The sequence below is a fragment of the Monomorium pharaonis genome, chromosome 5 (genome assembly GCF_013373865.1).
Source record: "Monomorium pharaonis isolate MP-MQ-018 chromosome 5, ASM1337386v2, whole genome shotgun sequence".
NCBI lineage: Eukaryota > Metazoa > Arthropoda > Insecta > Hymenoptera > Formicidae > Monomorium > Monomorium pharaonis.
In genome coordinates, this window is record NC_050471.1 from 9,401,402 (window position 1) to 9,425,796 (window position 24,395).

A 24,395-nucleotide genomic window follows, 5' to 3' on the forward strand; every position below is an offset into this window, starting at 1 on the left:
GATTCCTAATATGCGATCATAAATTCTTCTACACGTCTTAAAAAAAATTCAAATTAAGCTGACGCACGTTTATCATTTAGTTTCGTAAAAGAATCCACATTTTCTTCTATGCAATCACATATAATAATGTTTTTTTTTTTATTAAATAACATTAAAAACTTTCTCGTATGTATTAAAAATGTGTACTTTCGTAGTTTGCATATTGTTACACTTTTAAGTGCAAGAAGCCATAAGCGAGTATTACTTTAAAATACGATAGCACTATCTCGCACGCCGGATACACTCGTAGAAATGTTTTTGCACGCGTCGAGAAATACCGGAGCGTAGAAAGTTAACGCGAGAGATAACAGCTCAAGTTTAGAAAGTAAAATAATGGAAAAAGTGTCGCGCGCACCTTGCGAAGAATGCAACGCGAAAATAAATTGAATCCGGGGGCGGTATCATAGTTACCTGCTCAGGTGGCGTAAGACGCGTGTCAGATAAGAACTTCATAGCTGGCCAAGTCACTTTGTTCCGCGGCATGGAGCCACGGTAAAACGACTGCTGGTGGTATCGAAAGCCGTGACAGAAAGAGAACAAGAAAGAGATCACTTTGCTCGCTCAAACGGTCCGATTATTGTGCCTTTAGACGCTATCTTCGCGAAATAGGAGGTTCAAATAATTGCAGGCTAAGGCATAATCTCTGAATATTAAAGTTTTGTTTCGAATTTTACGACAATTCCGCAAATTGAAGTAAGCAGGATATAAAAATGTTAATATTAGAATTTTGAATATTAAAGTTCCGTCTAAAAACTTACGATTCTGAAAACTGAAACAAGCAAGGTATTATTAAAATTTCAGTATCAGAATTTTGAATATTTAAAAAATTACTATTTAAAGTTTTGATATTTAAAAATATAATTTTTAAAACAATATTTAAAAAATTAATATTTAAGACATTTTCAACATTAAAATTTTTAATATTAACTTTTTAGTTTAATATCCATTTTTATATTTTTAATATTAGAATTTTAATATTAAACTTAAACATAAACTTAGAATCAAATATTTAACTTAAGAAAATTCCAATTTCTCTGTTTGCTAGGCAGGAACGACTAAAGAAATCTCTGGAAACTAACCAATTGATTTCGTATTTGTCGTTTGCATTCGATGATCGCAGCGTCGGTCTTCCTTTGTTTGAAATCGCTTTTCGTGAAATCTTCGGCTACGTCCCTGCGTGTGGGCCGCGACAAGGTCCTGTCACAACGCCCCCGTGTTTTTGCACGCCGGGCTGTGTGAGACCACACGGTGAATGGTGCCCCCTTACGCGCGTATCGACCTTTTCGCCCGAAATGGCAAGATCGAAGGTACACGACGAGCCGGAATCGGTTAGCACTTTGATTATCCTTGCTGAGAAAAGTGATGACTCCCGAGCCGTCTGGTTTCAAAGAAACGTCAACTAAATCTTGAATCTACGCGTCTATTTTTATTTCTGCTGCGACAGAAACGGCACTAATCTTGAATCTACGTGTCTACTTTTTTTCTGCTGAGACAGACGTATCTGGATCTCTAATCGCATATTCTTATAAGTTATTTACGTGATTTACTTATTTTATAAGTTCGCGAGACGTTGCTTACAGCGCATTCGCGCGCGCTTGAATAAGAATACGCCGAAACAATAAGCCAAAGGTGCATCGCAGTTTTAGAGAGAGCGGAACATTTATTTGAGTATCGCTCTCGGCTACTCGCCTTTGGGATTCGTGTTTTCTTTGAGAAAGCGCACGAAAACGAGATTGCACGATTCGCGTAAGTAGATACAGACGTGCATAGTCATCCGTAATGTAAGACAGACGTTGCCCACATATTTCTTGGGATTCAAGGGCGCTACCACACGCGCTGCAACAGTTTTAAGGCGTCATTCACACCGACGGCGGGACCCTCCCAGCTAATAACCGGAGGAGTTAATGGACGCGTGCCGATTTCCATTCTACCCAGTCGTGACCGATATTCTTAACGCAACGCCGACAACGGTCGACGCTTCTTATATAGACTTTGCAATTCTCTCGTTCTCTCTCGCATAAATGGGATCGATTATTTTATGTTCTATACGAAGTATAAAGCATAGAGCTGTCAACGTTATCAAACTGAGAAAAAAATGTGATATTTGCGACTATAATTGCATAGTAAAATCATTATAATTAGAAATATCATTTTCTTCATAATTATTATTACAATATTATATTGGTAACAATAACAATATGCTTATAGTGATTGTTTTACAGTACAATTTATTATATTAGAATCTCCTTTTCGGTTATGTCAACCATATCATAAGTTGCATAGATCAATATTATGATTATAAGAACTTTAATATAATTTAAACAAATTGTAACTTATATTGTTGAATAACTATAAAAATATAATTAGGCCCAAAAATTATATGTTATAATTACTGTAACTTATTTTTTTTTCTCAGTATAAGTATTATGAAAACACTCTATGTAGTACTACATATTAATTAATATTAATACTAAATATTAATTAAAATAATTAATATTCAATATGAAATCAGATGTAGCAATGAACTTCTTTACTAAAAATCGATGTTAAAAATGACGAATTAATTTGGATCGAAAGAAAGAAATTAATAATTTTACAATAATTCATAATAAAGTAATTTTGTATTTAAAATGGTGATATATCGTCAAAATCAAGCATGACAATTCCATTGAAATTGCACAATTCACACTATTCCTCCAAGACTTATTCTTTATATATCATCATCCAGAGTGACGTTTTAAATCTACATATTTGCCTACCACTTGTCTGGCATACTTACATTTATCTACATTTATCGCGCGACACCCACGTGAAAAATCGCAGTACGCATCGGAAGGTCGCTATTTTTCTTTCTCTCTCTCGGACGTGCTCGACGCGCGAAAGAAAAAAAAATGTTTCGGTGTGCAAAGTGCGGCTCAGGATCGGCTTAAAAACGTGACGGCGGATGATCTCGCGCGTTCTCGTATTTATCTCATCGTATTTACAAGTCAATCGGGATTTTCCCGGAACGTCCGGCAAAATCGATCTCGGCCACTGGACGTTTTTCGTTAAATCGTCGCGTCGTCATCGTTCGCGTTATCGTCGCGTTAACTCTCGTTCTGACCTTCGGATACGTGACGAATCGCGGCGGATCCGGCTGTACGGGTACGGCCGCGCGCCGGGCGAAAGAAATGCTCTAATTGGATTTACCGCGGGCGACCCGTTAAGCATTTAGCGGTGCACGACACACAATTGCGTTCTGCTGCGCCCCGGCCCTCTCGTAATATAGCGGTGACTCACTCGCGCGGCGTTCTCGTTTCATTGGAGAGAACGGTGATCCCGGGCTCTCTGGCGCAACTCGAGAGCCCCTCCGGAATCACGGTCTTATCGTTATTAAAAGAAGGCGCTGGAGATCGGCAGACCGGTTCTGAAAAAAACCCACCGTGGCAAAGGATCTGTCACAAATATCTCGTGACAGATTAGTGTCTAAAATCACTTGCGTTTCTATTATACGCTGACAAACAGTTTTTTGTCATTAGGTGAATATTTCGCAAGTTGAAAAAAATTAAAGAAATTATTTCATATTTACTTAATATAAAAAAAATTTTTAGTGTGTATTCTACAATTTTTTTTCTTGAAGAAATTCTCACTTGTCGTTTTCGATATCTGACATGTAATAAGTACTGTACTTCGATATTGAAAGAGATATTGTTTTTTTTAATGGGATTTTAAATCAGCACAATAAAGGATCTTGATGTTTAAAATCTTAATGTTTATCCAAGTTAATCACTTAAAACGTCAATTACGATAGGCCGCGATGACATACGATAATTTTGAAAGCATAGCGGGCACATTATATTGAATTATTCCATCATCTGCCAAAAAGAATAATACTGTATTAATGTATCTCATAAGAAGCTCTTATAACGACTGTAATTCCGGTTGAGCAAAAGTACACGTCGTCTGCCACGGTCTAACCAGTAACTGCTTTTTATTGGCAGTGCCGTTATACCGTTTATATAGCGAAAAACTTGGCGGCTGTCCGAGATAGTCCAACGTAATGGATGTATCTATTAGGGAACATATCGCATTCTCGGAAATGATCAAAATCGCATAATGATCAAACTCTGTCGGGAGTTCAAGTTTATCTTCGTCAATAATTTATCATCTCTATAACTAAAGTTTTATTAAAATTTTAGTCCCTTAAATTAGTTAAATTGATGAGCTATCCATAAATTAGCGCGCAGTCGTCAATCTTGTTTCGCTATTTTTTAATTAAAAGGCCTGAGAAGGAAGATTAGCAAGAAGATCGGTCTTCCTATCTCGGACTGCTCATAAATATGTATTGCGCCGGTTAATTTTATTATACAAACACGTCGAAATTTTCGCAGCGCATCTCCCGCAGGTTCGTTTATCGCGCGGCTTTAATCGCACGGCGACATCGTAAAGCAACGACGAGAATCTTTGCTCGACGCCTCCGGTGTTATCCGGAGCCGGCATTACAGCGCTCTGCAAACCAGAGCCCGCTTTGATTCAATCGCGATTCACAAATATATTTCTCCGTTACAAAAAAAAAATCGCGCCACGGGAGATTCCCGAGAGAAGCTACTCTCTTCTGTGAGGAACAATTTCAAGTGGCGTGGCGATCGCGCAATTAAAACACCTCTCGATTCGTGCAACTAAAACGCGTACTTTAACACAACGTCTGACGCATATGTGAAATGTATTGGAGAAAAAAAAAAGCATTTTTATATTCTCTCCCTTTCATGTATACTTCCATTCCGATACTCTTACGCAAACAGAAAACGATTATGACTGCGCTGTGCTACCTGTGACCTTTTAAAAGCTGTCATAGCGTTGTAGCGGAGTACTCGAAAAGATACTTGGAAACTGGATTATAATACCCTATAATATTGAAATCCAATAACGACCTCAATCGTGCATAATGCCCGGAATCACGTACATACATATAATACTCAACACAGATTGATCATTCGCAGATTATATTTGCGCTTTAAAAGGTTATTAAGCGATAAAAGAAGCGATGTAGAATGTAAAATGCAATCAAATATTTGGCATAAAACTAATTAATCAAGTGATTGGCATTAAAATATACAAACTACACTGAAAAAAGTGTATGATGTTTGCGATTATAATATAATTGCATGGTAAAATAATTATAGTCAGGAATATCATTTATGTAGTAATTGTTACTATAATATAATATTGGTGATAAAATCCATATGATTATAATGATGCTAATAGTGATTGTTTTACAGTGCAACTTACTATATTAAAATCCCCACTTTGGTTATGACAACCATATATAAATAAATTGCATAGACCAATATTATGAAAACTTTAATAAGCTTAAATAATCCATAATTTATATTATTGAATAAAATTATATTATTGTATAAAAAATATAGTTGGATTCATCAATGACTATGTATATATTATAATCATTTAATAATATTATAATTAAATATAATTATAATATTATGATTACTGTTATATAGGGTTTGAGGTATTTAGGTTTACTTTAAAAAATTTCGATTTTTTGAAGATTCGAAGGAATTTGATGTTTCAAAGCCTCAGACCTTCAAAGTGAACTTCAAACATCGAAGCTTTAAATTCTTTTCAAACCTTCGAATATTCGAAGTTGTTAAAAAGTAACAACTCTAATTATTGCAACAATTTTTTCTACAATTTCGTAAAATTAAGTATTAAACAGTTAACAAGTATTTGAAAAATTTCTTGTTATTTTCTCGATTGTATCTACTGCCTAAAAACGAATAGTAAATTGCTAAATGTATGCGATATAGATTCTAATCACTTTAATTCACATCATGATATTCTTCAAATTTTCCCTTCCTTTGTTTCCCTTTAAATGCTAAAATCTATATGTATATTAGTCCTCCAAGGGAATACACAAGTATTCCGGAAGTTTCTGATTATCATAATCTCGTGACTCGTGACAGCTGCAAAGCGAGAAAGGACGAATTCTCCGGTGGGCAGCCATCACCGATGCGAAGACAAACATTGACATTGAGCCGAGCTATAATGATGTCACTCGCGCGGAAGTGACATCATTTCGTCGGCTCCTTGATTCGACCCACAAATAATTTGCAGCTCGTCCAGACTGTGACCTTTATTTAATCGCATTTTTTACATGCATCGCGACTTCAATGTATATCCTAAATTTCAAATAAAAGCGTGAATAATACGGAAAACATATTCAAATTAATGCTGAATTTATTAACTTTTATAGGTATGCAATGTCTTTTAGCAGATTTAGTTTTTATTTAAATTCTATTTTTCTATTTTTTTATAGATTGTGAATTCCAAAATTGTCAGTAAAAAGACTGAAAATGAGATAAACTTTAAACTCTGCAAGCATACTCGTGACTTAATAATCGCTGTGGTCCAAAATCATTTGACACAAACATGGTGGACTAAAAACGATCGAAAAGTGTGAATCCTTAGTGTTACGAAATCGCGATAAACAAGCCATAGTTACAAAAACCTTGAACCACGCGACCGAGATTAGACCTTTCGAAGATAAAGTCGGCGTTTCGCCGCATTTGCGATTGTGATTTTTCATCGCGAACTTTTCGAGCCGACTCTGACGAGTCTATTCTGTATGGCGGATCACCAAGAGCACAACAGCTTTCAGTTTCTCCGTTCCCGATCGCGTTTTAATCACTGTCTCTCCGCGAGATTCGCTCTCAATGTAGTTGCGATGCAACGCTCGCCCGCTAATGCGACGAGCTCTTATTAAGTTACTCAACTCGGATCATTAAGGATCGAATCAACGAGGGGGTAGGGGGGAGGGATTTAATAACGCTGCCGCGACGGTCGACGATTGCCGACGCACTTAAGTTAAATTAAATCTGACGTCGCGCGTACGTCGGTATCTGCCGTTTTTTACTTGTCATACGTCATGTTACCTTCACCACTGACTGACCGTTTAATATTCCTTCAGTTTCCGCAACGTCCGCGTACTTTAAATGGCTTTATGAAAATGCGATTCCATTCGCAGGAAAAACACAGGGATAAAACTGCGCAGCGGAGAAAGGAAGAGGAAAGGGGAGATAAAGGAGAAAACTCAATTTCACGGATGTTTCGTCTCGATTTCGCGTGAAAAGATTCGATTTGGCAATGCTTTGATGTCGGATAAATCCTTGATTCGGTGTGAGAGAGTCATCCTGACCGAAGGACTTCGCGTGCTACACGCATTACAGTCAGCCGAGGAGTTAGGATCCGGCCAAACGACATGCACTGTAAGATGCACTGCTATGATTGGTTCCGTTCTGTACCGACTACAAGGAGGCTGCGGTCCACGCTTGACGTTACAAACATTTCGAAGCGTCTTTTGATTGGTCAAATCGTAAAATTTTTTGTTTCGATTGGTCAGTCAAATACTTCAAAGTATTTGCGGCATCAAGTGGACCGCAGTCAGAGGCTGCTGTTCGTTCGCTTGTCATTTACCGACGTAAAATCCAAGAAGAAATCTTATATACAATTTCCTTTTGACGCATTAGTCGGTGTTGTAATTTATAAAAACCGTATTGTTTAAGCTTTTAATTTAATTGTCATGGAATTAATTTAATAGTATATAACGGCAACTTAATTTCAAGTAGCTTCTGACTTTTATGTTTCTAAAAATGCATGAACGAGGATCGTGAGGACCTAGGGTCCCCGTCCGACACTGGCATTCTCGAACGATTGTGTCACCCGTCGTAGTGATAGACTCTCGCTCTGCATTTTGGCTCACCCTGTATGAGGATACTGTCAGAACGCAGTTGCACGCTGCTCGTTACGTGTCAGAATGCGTCCGAAACGATCGTGTTAAATCCACGGCACGTGATATACGCGAGTCGATGAAGGCCAAACAATCGCAGAGCGCAAAGAGACCGTGTCGCGGTAGTCGTTATCGGGCCGTCATTTCGCTGCGGATCACATCAGCTGATATTTATACGTGGCGACGCCAAATGCGTAATACATTTTTTGGTTATATGCACAAATGTACGCGAGTGGAGACCTTTTGGATAGTAATTTCTTTAAATTATTTTCTTTTAATTTTTTAAAATTTCATTTAAACTCCTCCCAGCGGAAAAATAAACAGAAGGATATGTAAAAACGAAATTCTTTTTGTTTTATATTAGGTTCCTCTCCCGAATGAAAAACATCTTTAAAAGATACAAGGACACATTATTCCGGACCCGGTCATTCCTTTAAATTATTCGACATAAATAAATGAAGCTTCTGACGAGCCTCGCGATTTTTCGACAAGTGTCATTGGAATCCGCAAATGGAAGACGCGAAGACAATTCTTCTATTGGTTCACGAACCGCACATAAACGTTCACGTGAGTTTAGCCAACCAATGTTCACGATCGGAATGCCGTGCCACTCGGTCGCTATATTTAGACACGCGAGTTTTAATTAAGTACGCGACAACCTATTGCGTATATACGCCGGACCAACGGGAGGTCGAGAATCGATATTCCCGATATCGCCGATAATTCTGGCGATTGTGCAAGCCGAATTTGTGATTGAGCGGAGCTCGGTTTCTACGGTAAAAGTTGAATTATACCAGATAACGGAATAAAGCTTGGGATTTCCACCATTTATTTTAATCATCGGTTTAATTAAAAGAACTATCGATGAGTTAATACATCGATACGCGAACATGTTCGACTTTCTGTGATCATAATACGTACGAGCGCTCATGCATTTGTAATGCATTCTTTGCATGAAATTGTAAAATAACGATAAAATATATATACACACAGAGAGAATTTTCTCTTAAAATTTATCCTCAAAATTTGATAATTGTGGGATAATGTGTGACCTCGAGGAATTTTACTATACTCTTTGGTAAAATTTACTAAAAGTATAGTGAAATTTACTATGCTTTTAGTACAATTTAATAAAAATATAGTAAATTTTACTGAAAAGTATAGCAAAAGGCCTCGAGGCCATACATTATTCCACAATTACCAGATTTTGAGGGTAAATTTTAAGAGAGAAATTCTCTCCGTGTAAACGTAGCTGAATAATTGCGTTTCAGAAATAATTTATTTGCTCTTTGATGGAGACTGAGAATCAACGTTCATTTTTAGAATATCTCTATATACGGACAGCGCTAATTAAAATTTTGTAAGAAATTTATTTTTAAATAGAATTGTCGATTTTATTAGTACTTAGTGGTTATTAGGAAATTAGACGCATTAGGTGGAATTACACAGTTTAAGATTTTAGAAGAACGATTCGGTTAAGTAGAGTTCAACGTCACGCAGTTTTAATGGCAAGATCGAGCCTCGTTTCCCATTTATGCTATTACGCATGCAATTCCACAAACTTCACGAGAGATTACAGTTTCTCGTAATAAACACAGTACTGGTAATTGTTAGAAAGCCTCTTGCCATAATATCGCATAACAATTCGTGACTGACTTACTTTTAAATATAAGAAGTTTATTTCTAAAATTCAAGTTTATTTCAAAAATCTAAAACATTAATACCGTTTGACAAAATACATATAAAAATAATTTATAAATATAAAAATATATTCGAATATTATTCGATAAAATCAGAGTAAATCATAAGTAGAAATGAATTAAAACTTTCTACATCAGAATCTTATTTTTTTCCATCATCCCTTAGATAGATACATTCGTACTACTTTGATTAATTATGCGCCGTTCTATTGTTGTGTATATTAAAAATATTATATTTTGTTCATTTTTTTATCTGTGATATATTTAAATTTCTCGTTCGCATTTTTCTTCGGTTCAAGTTCATTTTGTGTCGATAATCTCCCGAGGGGTTTATCTTCCGTCGCGGCTGCAAAAAATGGTACAGAAATCTCGCGCATTTTATGTAAAAATGAGATATTTAATACGCCAGCTAATAATTTTAGCCTATTACGGTTTCTCGTAAATTTAGAAAATTGCGAATTCAGTAGATTTATTGCGACGGGAACAACGCGCGAGAGGATTAACTTCTAATCTACGATGCTTGACGGGAATATAGGGACAGCGGGGAGGAGCGATCGTGCGAGAGAGGATATAGATGGAGTCATAATTCGTAAATTATGCAATGACGGCTAACGCTTACCCACGGGGCAATTGACCTTTATTATGTTAAACGGCGTGACCCTAACACAACCGAGAATGACGGTCATGCCTGTCGTAAAATAATTTAATTTCGCGTTCCCTTGCGATTTGCGTAACCAAATGGCGCACAGCAGCCAGATTCAGTGTCGTTCTAAAAAAACCTTTGTGATATTTTTCATGTATATTATAAACGGAAATTAAATATATAATATAATGTAATAAAGTCTATAATGTCATAAAAGATAACATTTGTTTTTAATTATACTTTTGATCAATTGTCAAAAGGATGATGCGAACTATGTCTTGGAATCGTTTCCTTTTTATCATGTACTGCAAGATGCAACGATAAGAGTAATTTTATGCTATGACAAAAATAGTCTTACCGCTAGACACGCACAATCTGAATTAGTTAATCATCAGTTTGCGATTCGCTGTCGTCCCATTGTATGATCATGTAGACTTACCTATAACACAAATGGAAAGAGAAAATTTAATCTCTCGTTAGTTGGTAGTCAGTACAACTTATTTGTAATGTTTATTAAGATAAATCAGAATAACATTGGCTTTCGAATTATAAACACAATAGAATAGATATAAACAGAAGAGCATAGTTTTAGCCGTGAAAACATAAGAATAGCTTGAGATTCGCGAGGACACGCATAATTAACGAAAAGATTTCTAATTCTCTAATGGTCTAACCCACTTTTTCAAGAGAACACAGAAAAATCAATCTACATTTCAAATTAATCTTCTCGGCTTCCTAAAAAAGTGGGTTTATAGACCGAGTAATGAAGAATCGTTATTCTTTTTTTTTTTTTAACAAGAGAACCAAAATAAATTACTGCGCCATAAATCTGAGAAACTTTTATAATACTTCATTAATAAAATATAACTGAAATCACTGCCTGCTGTGAAATCAGACTGTTGCCTTGTGCCATGCGAGAAAGAGTTCTCAAAATACCCGTGATAGGTGATCTCACGAGAATTTCACGGTGGTTGATCCAGATGAAATCAAGACAAATTTAAGCGTAGAGCATTCTCCCATGTCTCAAAACGAGACACAGGAAGACAGATAATCAGCTGTTGCTACAGTGGCCGTTTCCGCAGCAAGCACTGCGGTTGTAATTAAACGCGATACGTGAGTGACGCGCTTTTGTGTTAACGCACGTTAACGTAAACGTGAGACGGTGTCGCATACTTTTTATTGATGAGATGAAAAAAGCTAGCTGTTGTCGTATGCATCGTCATAACAAACGACATGCGCTTCAAGTATATACATATTTCCATGGTGAAAAAAATTTCTTTTAAATTATTCATATTGACACTTACATGTATTCGTTAAAAATTCTTTTAAGAAATAGAACCAAGTGTGATGCGTCATCGAAAAATTAAGAAATGAAATCATCGAGGAAATTTGCATTTCCAGCTCGGCAAGTAAATTGCTTTTACATAAAAATAATTATTAGAGAATATTTGATGTCATCTTTATGACAATATGATTTATGTGTTGTGCAAGTTTTGTGCAAGAAGAAGGACGTATATTTTATGCCGCGTGCAATTTTTTTCATTAGGAGCACAATAGTTGATGAGCCTATAAATCGTCGATCTTTACTACGTCGTCGCGTGTAAAACACGTTGTTCGAAGTGTCGCGCAAATAACAGCAGATGAGAAGACAAACTCCTCTCTTGCTTCACTGTTCGCGTCCGAAACAATGCGCGCGTAGGTTAAACTTATCAAGTTGTCTTGGTATAACGTCGAGAAAGAAGATCTTTCTCCGTAGCAACTGTACGTGCTTCAATGATTTCCATTTCATAATTCTGTCGCCAAACACGACGATACATTAATACACAATGCTATAATATTAATTTCTCTCCATATTTTTTATGTATATTACTTTAAAATGTGTAATTTTAAATATAAAAACTTATATGTATAAATATGTATAAATATATATAAATTTCTATAATTATGCATAGCTTATAAGCATTTTACATTTAATCCCCAATTTTCAATTGTATATTTTTATAAGATATAATTTAGATATATAAAATATTGTAATTTATATATTACATCTAAGATTTTTGCAAGATTCTTGTTAATTGAAGTTAACCTTCATAACAAGAAATGATAAATTTTGAAGAACTTACAAAATAGATATGCGCATAAGAAAAACTTTAAATTTTAAAATAAAACGCTTCGTGTATACGATATAATTAGAAAACAATTTTTTTTCAATTTCGGTCATATAGTTTTTTGCCATGTTTATCGAACAGCGATCTTCAAGGATACTCTCATCGGTTATTTCTAATTTCCACTCCTGTCTTCAGTAAAGAAACCTGATCTCCCCCGGGACAATTTCTACACACGAGACTATGTCTGCTTTCAGGGCCACGAAAGGCGAAGAGAGAGGAGAGGGGACAATCACGAAGGGTGTAGTCTAGATAAGAGTCGAAGGGTGCGGTTGATTATTCTTGTGTCCAAGCTAATACGACAGAGTATAGACTCACCTTTCCGCAGTTGGCACCCCATTCCCAAAGTTCAAAGCTATTTGACCTAACACCCAGCTGAACGCGTGAACAAATTTAGAATCTTTATCAGGCTATCTATATTAAAAGTTTTATCACGCTTTTAACCTTGAGATGTCGAGGAAATGAATTTAATTGTATTTTTAATCGTAAATTCTTGACGCAATTTAAGCTTGATTTTAATTCATAAATACCCTAAACTTATTTTCATATACATTTGTATATAGTTATATTTTTAAATGATTATTGTTAATAAATCAAGACCAAAAAATATCGCCGAAAATTCGTTTACTTCTGCGCTTATCGCTAAGATATAAATCAAAGTGAAAATATCTTTTATAGAGATATCGACATAAAATAACATATTTTAACATAATAAAAAAAAGATTTTACTGTATTAAAATACTCTACTAGTTTACTCGTAACAGGTGATCTTTTAATAAATCTACAGTTTTTTTTTGTTTTTTTTTTTTTCAATAAAAGTCCTAATGTTCCAATTACTCACACGGTCCGCCAGGTAGGATCAATTTGACACACTTGATATACGGCGTCGTGAAAGAAGCTGGCTCCCAATAATCTCACGTGAAGATACGCAACGTTCAAAACCATCTAGCTTACTGTTACGTATCTGACAGGCGTTCACGGTCGTTTGCTTTATCCGGATATTCGTTATATGTGTCGTTACAATTACGAGATGACCACAGTCTTCCGTGTGGATTCATGATTTACCGTCAAGACATTCTACTCTCATTTCACACGTAGTAACTCTCAACAGCTGACTTACGACTTCAGTTGAACGAGATATGGCTATTATTGGTACGATTATTAAATAAAAGCAACTTAAAATCTTAGCTCTACTTAATATATAATTATCGAAATGAGCAACAGAAACAAGAGAACGATAGCGATTATGGTGCAAAGAGTTGTGGCGTTCACTCTGCTAAAAGTAAATTCGATCAGAAATGACAGATTTTATTCGTTATATTTTACAAGACAATAGCAAATAAATCATTGTAATAATTTTTTAAAATCTTACAATAATCATTAAAATGTTTTTCTTTATAAAAAAGATTGATATATTTTTTATAACTTCTTTCTATTAAAAACTGTTCTTTTTTATAATATATTTTTTTTATGTGTCAAGCACACAACTTACGCCCCAAAAACATGAAATTTAAAACGTATATGTTTTAAATCTATACTATACTGCAACATATCTGCCATCTGAATTTCGCACTTTCCGGCGAGTAATAACATTTATACAATTGCCATATCGATTTTGTTCTGCCGACTATAGAATGATTGACTGAATTTGATGCAAACGAATAAAATCGAACCGAACGAATACATTATCGTTCTTCTACACTCGATATCTCGTTAAATTAACTCGTGACAATCATGTTGAAACGCCTGCGACTATTTAATATCACAGTTTGCAGTAATTTTCATTATTGATTTACATGGTGATTTAAATTGCCCAAATTTTGTTCTGCAAATTATTAACCGTCATTGTTCAATCAGATTTTGTCTTTCTGGAATTTTAAATCGAGTAAAAATACACGCTATTCTAGTATAAAACAAAATATATTAAGCGACGTGTAATCCAAACAGCTTTGATACGTCAAAGGCACTCACTCTGTTCCAATTTGATGCAATGCAAAAGCCTTCGATAATTTGTGCGATATGCATATTTGTGTATAATATATATCACATTCTTTTTAAAAAATTTATCGTATACTTGTCAACTGTATCGTATTAAAAAATCAATAATCTAGAGCAACGATAAATGATAATTGCAAATTATAATTTTTAAAGATTTCGTCATATATCAATAATTTAATAAATACATATTGGGGCAATCAAACGTGTATTTGTAAAGTGGTTGCATTGCTTTCGCGTGTCATGGCAACTGAACGAGATGACGAAATCTGAGCAAAAGGTACACGCGGCGAACCGTGAAATTATGAGTGATTCGGACAATAGCCGATCACTCAAATCAGTTAATCGTTATTAAATTATGATTATCAAACAATATATTCTGTTTGCGTCAAACATAAACTTTAACTTTTATGAATCTATGTTCGCTTCTTTTTTCTCGTGAGTCATTTCTGTTTCATTTCAAACGCAATAGCACTTAGAAAGCGCTAATGACACAAACGGACATCCACGGAAAGAATTCGATTTACCGCGATAATCAGAATCATCACGCCATCGTTGTTTAATCATGGAGCATGACTCATATCATTTACGCACTTTGCTCTGTTTACACGATTCATGCAAATTACGAGTTATTTCTCGCTGACCGTTATTGTACCAGGCTAATCTCGGTACAATCGAAGGTCTATGAGATTACAAAGTAGATCCAAAAAGATATACTTTTGCAAACGATACAGGGAGGCTGAGAATTTTGTTCATTAAACGTTTTCCGTCATTTCATTAGTGAAGTATATAATGAAGGCGCACAGAGAACGCTCTGCATCTTGTTGCCCTAAGTTTCAAACTATTTAGAATATTAATTGGAAGAAATTATAAACTGATACACTATACCGAAGTTTTTAAAGATGGAATTACATTATTAAATCTGCTCCAAATGTGCTTGGTATTTATCGAATACTTACACACAGAATCTTTTAAAACAAACTAAACTGTTCATTATATACAAACAATATACAATAATAAATTGAGTATTAGACTAATGTATGAATAAAAAAAGAAATAAGTGCCATTTTTCGGTCAAAGTGGATCTTAGTGCTTAATATTTTCAAATTATTAAATATATTTTTTTCACAAACAATTGTATTTGATGCGTTTTCCGGTATCGATACGTTAAATACAATTTCTTGATTTCGACAAGCTATATTATTTCTTACTTTGTATTCATCCTACTTCGATTATGAAACTCATAACTCAGATCGAACCGTGAGGCTATCCCTAATTACGGTGCTCTCTCTCTCTCTCCCTCTCTCTCTCTCGACATTAGGTAACAGTCCCTCGGGAGTTTCGCATAAGTCCCGGAGGATTACAAACTGCCGGTAGTCACGCGATTTCAACTGTGTTACACGCGATAACAACCCCCCACCGACGTTCTTATAAAGCAACTTGGCGCACTAAGAACACGAAAGAGTCTGGCGAAAAGCAGCGTGTCGCGCAATGAAAAATCCATCGATCCGCGTAAGCGCCACATTTTCTCCTCGAATGGAAATCTACGGCCGGTGAAAAGGAAGATAAGACTCGAAAACATTCGGAGCTCTCTGTGCACAAAGCCAGGCGTGGCCTTCGCGCAAGGATAAATCTCGTTATAGGTGGAACTGTCACTCCCCGTTTCCTGTTTATAGCTGTTACGTATATCGCGAGCTCTCGCTTTGGGCGCCGATCGCGATCTACGCGAAATGAGAAAATAGCGGGCACGAAGTGGCGCAACGCGCGGGAAACGTTGACTCACGTTGGTGCACGGGCTCAGTAGGGAAACGTATTGATTTATTACCGGCATTTACCGCGACGCCCAGCGTGGCATTTCGCTGATGGTATACAACATATTGTACGTACGTCGTCGCCGACAATTGAAATCTCTCGCCCGAAAGAAACGCGGGCAGAGGAAAAAGTGCACAGTGGGCCTCTCCTAATTATCCGTAGCCGCGGCAATATAAATAGCGACCGTCTAGAGTAAAGTATTACATTTTGTTCAGGTGCCGTACGGGACACGGCCACCGTCCACGTTGCATTCGTTGCGACAAATGGTGCGTAACAATGACGTAAAAAAAAAAAACGACGGCGCTACCGCGTGCTCGGAGCGAAACCGCAAACGCGTGCTAACTATCGATAATTGACATCCAACAGTCTACCCGCTGTTTACGAAAAACCCGCTGGTCGCAGCCAGCAGCTGACGTTTCTTCCTCGCGTGGCGAGGTATATAATCGCCGGTCCTACGTCTCCCTTAAGGCGAAAAAAAAAAGAATCGTCGGTGAAGCGTAAACAGAAGCTACTCGCTCGCTTATTTGCATAAGAAATTCCGGGTTTTGCTATAATGTGATTTATGAAGTATTTATAGTCTCACGCGCACATGTGTGTGTGTGTGTGTGCATCCATCCGGCACCGCCACCCACTGTAATATTTATGAAAATGAGTGTTTCGCATAGAGCGTTTAAATCCAAAAGAATGCAGCGTGGGCACAGATTACCCCACTTTCTCCCTCGCGACTATTACGAGGTCGTATCACTGCGGAAGTTCGTCTCTCGTCGTCATCCGCGACTGATTTCTTTTGCAGACGCATCGCACGAAACGCAGCATCTGCAGATTGATGCACAAAAATAGAAAACGGCACGCTGACATTGGTATATTCATATTTATTAAGACGGATACGTTTGGCATATTTTTTTGGAGCTGGACAAATATTTTATTTATATTAAATTTGAATTTATAAAATGCACGATAAGTATGTTCAGACAAAAATGACATTTCTTGTCTTTTATAAAAAATTTAGAAAGATAAAATAAAATATTGAAATCAAAATGTAGAAATTAAATATAAAAATCAAACAAATTAAATTATAGACTAGAGGATAAATCCATAAAAATTGCATAATGAAAAATAAATTTTATTGTTAAAATATAAAAAGGAACTATTGTTTCTTCGAGAAAAACATTGCTTCTCGTTTTGGATAAATAAATGATATGTGACTAATGAAAACAGCCGCGATGAAAACGGTTTTTCATTTTGATTGGATATGTGCGAAACACAAGTGTCACTTTATAACGAGCTCGAGTAAACGATAACAATTGATCTAATTGTAGCGACATGTGCGCCGCGCCAACTTCATTTGATTTACGTCTTGTGTTTAAACCTTGTAAATAATTTCCGCACAAAATTGATAATTGTGCCAAAATTGGTGTAAAATTCAATAATTAATTAATTCAATAAAAAGATTCGATATAAAACTAAAATTATCCATAAACGCGTGCGCAAAGAAATTAATTTTATTTATGAATATATTCTCGTATCTGTGTGTATTTAAAATTTCACAATAAATTCCAATCCCTATTAACATTAGTGAATACTGTAGATGTTTTATTTATAATTTCTAATATTTTATTCAAACAGTATTATAAAAATACGGATCTGATTCTATACATGCAAAACCAATTCTTATTGCAACAGAAAAAAATAATAAAAACTGTATAATAAAATTAATTAAAGTTTAACATTAGGCAAAGTAATTGAAAGAAATGTTTTAAAATACAACGAAAAAGTAAGATTTGCTCTTCATTTTGAACCTCCGTTCTCGTTACATAATCAAAATGTAAACCAGCTTTACGATCATACATTGTAGGCCGAATCAAATGAGCCTGGCATCGCGTCTTTAATCGTCAATTCGCGTTCTGTCGTTCGAGAGCAGCAATAAATTTTACATTCCGGATGAGACTACCGAGGCTATCGAAGCACTTTTCGACGTACGCGTCGCACCTCGTGAAAGTCCAGCGCAGATGGTAATACGAAACCGAAAAAGTCATCGACAAAAAAGCGTTCGTACGCGAATGGGTTCCCCGTTGCTTTCACTCGGGCTTGAGATAAGGACGGGTGGTCTTTCGCGCGGACAGACTAGTTGATCGCATCTTAATAACATAATGTTACAACATTAAGCATCGTAATAGAGATGACCAATTAAAAAAATATATATCGTATAATATATATTAATGAATTATAAATTAATAATGTTTCTACTTTTTTTTAAATTACTATTTGTTTTAATGTTTAACTAGTAATGTTTAACTAGTATAAACATTACAACAAATAAAATGCGTTAAAAAATAATAATACCAATACACGGAGAAAATTTTATATTAAATTACTATATACGATAGTATGGATTATAAAAAAATGTCGTAATTATAAGTTGGTGTAAATATAAATATTATGGTAATTTTATAAAAACAGTAAAAATTTTCATAATGTCTTCCTTGATCCGGGCTAACTATTTACCATGGTAATTTTTATTATAAAATTTTGTGTCTATGTATGCATTTGGTAAAATATTTGTATTTCTAAGTTAAAAATAAGCATTCAACTGCGAATCATCCAAGAAAATTGTCGAGAAAAGGGGCTGTGCCCAATACGAAAATAATTAAAGCTAATTTAACATAATGAAATTTTAAGAGCGGTGAAGGACGATTTCAAAACAAATTTGTCAAAGTCATCACGAACTTTGTTACACTTTTGTGATTAATTATACTGCTTTGACGAGTCAAAATGGCTTGTAAAGAGCAGAGCCGCAGTAAAACGTGGCGCAAAACGCGAAATCCAGATTTATTAGTACGTTTGCAATTAGAAGATGCGCAAAAATGTGGAAAGATCAACAAAATAAATTTTCGGTAAGACAAATGTGATTTTATTTCCACCATTATCGTTTCTGGCACATTTTTTATCGCGCGCCTTCTGTAGGAAGAAAGATGATGTACGACACACGAGTGTAATTACATCACGACAGTTTTTACCGAACTGTTCGCATCTGACGGCGCGGAAACGTCTCGATCGCGAGCGCAGCAAGGTGTCGCGGGGCGTCGAAGAGCCGCGGGAAGAATCTTAATGAACCGCGCGGGAGAATCGACGCGCTCCTCTCGAAGGAAAAACAGTCTCTTTCCAATTAGCACAATCCCATAACGGGGTAACTGGATATCCCTTTTATAGGTAGGGCGGCATACGATCGACGTACATGCGTACCGCTCGCGTGGAACTGGGTTGGACGAACCCGACGACGATGTCGCTCATGCGGCCGTCGCCGTCACTCTAAAGAAGGTCAAAAAATGCCGAGGACAATAAACCTGTCTTGTTTAGCACAGCTCCACTCGTCTATCGAGGACAACGGCAAAATTCGAATTGATGAGAGCAACATGTATTTATTCTACTGATCGGCCGGAGTCGTGCATATGCCAAGGTGCCTCAGACGTAATTGGTACTTGTGCGCGATAAAAGATGAGAAGCAAACGGATGGACACGCTGTTTCATTAAGCGTCGTTCTTGATCTCCTCATCGCTCGATATCTGCGTTACATGGCAGACATCAAGCCGTGTCCTATTTTTTTTACGGGACGACAACACTATTCTAAGAGCGAAATTCCGAACTGACAAAACGATCGCGTCGCGGCGGTCTCACGTGAGAGGAAGCGGTAAAACCTAAGAAGAAGTGAAAATTACGTGTTCCGAGGAAATTAGCATAACCCCACGTGGGAATACGTCGTCGTTGCCATCCGGCCGAAATTGGCAACGGATACATTCGGGTAAAAAAGTATTAAAATCATTTCATCGCGCCGTATCTGGCACGAGCTCGTAAATAAGGGGAATCGCGCGGGGAAAAAGTTGCTCTCCATGCGTTTTAAACGCATGGATTCAGGCCGGCGCGATCCTCTCGAAAGTTATTATTTCACGGACTCTCGCCTTTCTTTCGTCATGGTAAATCCGTTTGATTCGATTGAGATTAAGAGTGTTACGTTACCTGGACACACACATTCAACGCCGTATGATTCTTTTCCGTTATAGCGATCGTTTCATTTGTCGTTCGATTGTTAAAATTGCGTATTGGTCAGACGAGATTTATTCTGAGTTTATTATTCCGTTGTATATACAATATATTTATATATTCGATGTGTTGCAGGCACAGTACACAACTGATATAAAAGAAAATGCCACGTATAACACAGAGAGAGATTATTTTTTAATATATTATTAAAATCAATTATTATTAAAGTTGACACGTGTATTTTCATTTCGTACAGATTCGACGTATTGTATTGTACAATTAAAGAGCAAAACCAATATAATTTTGCTGCAAATTTACTTTACATTCATAACAATTTTAATTTTGTGCCCTACTTAACGTTTTCAGTGAGCAATTGTTAAAGACTCGTGTTTATAATGCAATAAAAAAAAATTAAACAAACCATCAAGACTACCGATAGTTGTAAAAATGCCGTCGATAATTAGAACTATCGATAACAATCGATAGTGCGTCGATAGTTGTACACCTCTAATAGATATCGCGTTACATCGGTGCACCAGCCACGGCGCGCGGTTATAGCACCTTAATTAAACGTTACATTCGACCCACACGCACGCACACACGCGAGCAGATTACCGAATGGTAATGCTCCCCGCCGCTGGCTACCTTGAGGGACAGACCGAAGGAAAGTGGGTGAACTCGGCTCGATTTTGCGGCAAGAAACCGGCGCGCTGCTCGCTCCATCTGAATCCGTTTTCCCTTTCTCGCTCGTAGCTGGACTACTCTCGCCGTGATTGAACCGAGATTAGCAGAGATTCATCTCGGATTCGGATGACGCCCGCGCAAAGCTAAAGTTGTCCGGCGATCTCTCGCAGGCAGTGAATTTATCTCTAAGGTTTTATAACGGGGGAACATGGGAAAAAATTAGGTACGCTTATTTTTATTCTCAGTTGGCCTTGCTGTTACACCTCGTCTTTTTTTCCACCTCTTCTAGACAAATCCGACTATTCATATATTCATGCATACGTTTTAGTTACTGAAACGTAGTTCAAACAGATAATTGACTTTCAATTTCCAGAAATATACGAGGAAATGGAATTTGTCAAGAATAACTATGCGCAATTTCTAAAAGTAAACAAAAAGAGATAATCCAGATAGCCAATAACGAAACATGAATTCCAATCAATTTTCCATTATTATAACGAAACATAGAGATCACTTTCGTGTCCCTGCAGAAATCTTAAGGAAATCTTATCGATGCGATCTTAATCACGACGCGCAAATAGCCACGCGTAAGTGTAATAGAGATAAAAAACACTCGACGGTGTAACGATATGATAATGATATTTCAGCAAACACGGACGATTTAAAACTACGTAAATACATTGTGTCCTCGATGAGAGAACGAGGGGTGCCGTTTGCCGCGCAGCACGAAGTTATACACGGCATGCGAGGTCGCGGATATAATCTAAGCGCGGATCGATTTAATGTTCTGGTGGTAAAGAGCGTTGTGCCATTTTGCTCGATGAGCCGACCGAAATCAGAAGTTCCACAGATAAAATGCTGAGCACGTAATCAGGATATAAGCTACGGTATAGTCGGTTGGAATGCTCTATAACTTAGAAAATTTGCATGGAGTAGCGTAGAAGAGAGCATAAAAAATGCATGAGATTGTAAAAATCAGCATTGTTAAGATGCTGATAGTAAAGTCCCGTATATAGTTCAGCCAAGGCCACTTGTTAAATAATACATCTGATGTTCCAAATAAAGATGATAATGCATCGTATACGTAAGCTACAGGCTTGAGGGCAGTAACGCGTATGCGTGATATTTTATTATGGGCGTAATTAAAGAATAAGGGCATTTACGTCGATTCTAATTCTTCTGCCAAACAAAGGAAATCACTTTTTTCAAAAGTAACATTTTAATCAAATGTATAATTCTTTCTCTTTTACTTTCTTTTATAATATTCGTTTCGATGTGAAACAACGATCTATGAAAATTATTCGCTTGTAACAAATAATGCAAAACGATAAAATGGAATAGAGAAATTTGCAATAAATTGTGATATATACGTGCGATCATTAGACAATCTTATTAACTATTTGAAAGGTTATATACTCCCCGTGTAAAAAAGGACGGGGTGTGTGTAGATACATTATCTCGAGACTCAACGACATCGCTGACAGCCGTATTGCTGCCAGATAGCACGGAACAGTCCGGTTCAAGGGCGTCGCAGGTACTAGGTTACGCAGGCCACGGTCATCGTGATCGTATTCCACCACGTGTGACACGATGCACCTTGCACAAACTCAAATCGCATCGATTCGATCCATTAGGTACGAGCCTTCAGTGAGCCGCGCTGCGCCATGGAAAAATACGCCAGCTCGGAATTTTTCAATTTGACCTCGCGTACCCGTTAAAATATGAATTCCACTGTTTTGCGTTTCGCTCATTTTATGTGAATTTAAATTTCCACGAAACAATACGATATTTCATGCCGCTAATGTTTCACGAATGAGAAAATCTCGCGATTTCAAAGTAGATCTAACAATAAATTTCGCATATAGAGTTTCTACCTCGATAGGTACATTCTACAAATATTGGACAATAATGACATCACGAATTGACAAAAATTTCGCAATAATTGCGCTAACAAGATAATACGCCATAACGCAGTAATTTTGTCGAAATAAAATTTCTAAATACCTGCCAAAAATTAGACAAAAGAATCTAAGTTTCGAGTATAAATGTTTTACAATTATTAAAAAAAAAATTATTTAATTCTATATTCAAAATGTTGCCATGCTAAATATGTAATATTTTATATTGCATTATTTCTACGTTACAATTTAAAAACAATTATTAATTTTTGGAAACATATATGGACTAATTACTTGTTTAAATGTTTCATACGTAATACAGCTAAAATCTTTTTTTTTTCAATTATTCTTTCAATTTTTATGCAAAATTTTATCATATAAAGTAATAAATGTTGTCCCTTCAAGATATACGCAAAGTTTTAAAATCCGTGTATTAAAATAAGTATTATTTATTAAAAAATGTATACACTTCAATAATATTGAATTCATACAATTGCGATTTTCAAAGGATAATAATGCAATTTGAATAGACTAAAATAGATGCGCAGATTTGGGTTAGCTAAATATACAATTGCGTGCAAACAAAAGCACATCATGATCAATAAAAGTAGTTATGCTAAAGCATCCAGTTAGCAAGCTAACGAATTATAAAAGTCAGATAATACATCGCTTAACTACGCGATTTCAAAAATATTAATTTACTGATTTTAATCATTTCTTTAACTATCATCATAAAACGGTAGAAGGACACATTTTAGATAGCAGTATTATAAAAACAAAGTTTTTAAATAAAAATTTACAGATTTTGTTCATTGTCCTTATCGTTTATGAAAATTCCCGCAGAACAAAAATTATAAGAATTAAAAAGAAAAATTTCATGAATGTGTTCTTGTTTTTATAGTAAAAATTACTATGCACGATAGTAGCTACGGACAAAAGAGGAAATTTCCGAGAATTATACCATAAATAGTGTAAGCACTATTGTAATTTGATGAAAAACATGGTAAAAATTTTTATAATACCTTCCTTGGTCCGCACTTTCTATTTACCACAGTAATTTTTACTATATAATTTTCTCTGTCTATAATTTCGATATCGATTCGACAAGTCAAATTTGTCTGGACCAAAGCGTAAGCGTTCAATAAATCTCACTGGATTAATTAAGAGTATGAGTTCAGCTAACCTTACTGTCGAAAGCCTCGACGGGGGTTCGTTGCACACCGTTCATCTTCGACGACCTGACACTTCCGATATTAAGTAAACTCACTAGTCCTTACTCCTGTTCGAGCACCCCAATCCACTGACCGGGGACCGGCAACGCGAGAGCGCGATGCCCGACGTCACTTTTCACTCCGCGGTCGAAAGTTTGCGACACTGATAAACTCCATTGCGCTTCCCGTCGTGGTATCGCGAAACTCGGAGTCGCTCACCCACGTGCGAGCATCCGCGGAGGTTTCGCGAATCGCCGAACCCGCGAAGATACTCTCGCGAGTACACACCCGCGAGATCCACAGCCGACTAACTGCACGAGACGTTGATGTTGGTATTCGAATCGCCACCGCCGCGATCGGGGACGCCGCGTCGTCGGGAAGAAGACGCGCCGTCGCGACATTTGAGCGAGGAACGCGCGTTTCCGTC

The 24,395-nt window shown here is 36.5% G+C and overlaps 1 protein-coding gene across 1 annotated transcript in view; it reads right to left on the bottom strand.

Annotated features, from left to right (window-relative positions):
• LOC105837648 (four and a half LIM domains protein 2) overlaps positions 1-24,253 on the bottom strand; it is a 133,322-nt gene extending 109,069 nt beyond the window's left edge. Inside the window, exon 1 of the mRNA XM_036287284.1 lies at positions 23,941-24,253. Coding sequence (XP_036143177.1) covers positions 23,941-23,985 — 45 coding nt within the window. The 5' untranslated portion in view covers positions 23,986-24,253. The remainder of the gene's footprint in view (positions 1-23,940) is intronic.
• Between the last annotated feature and the right edge of the window lie 142 nt (positions 24,254-24,395).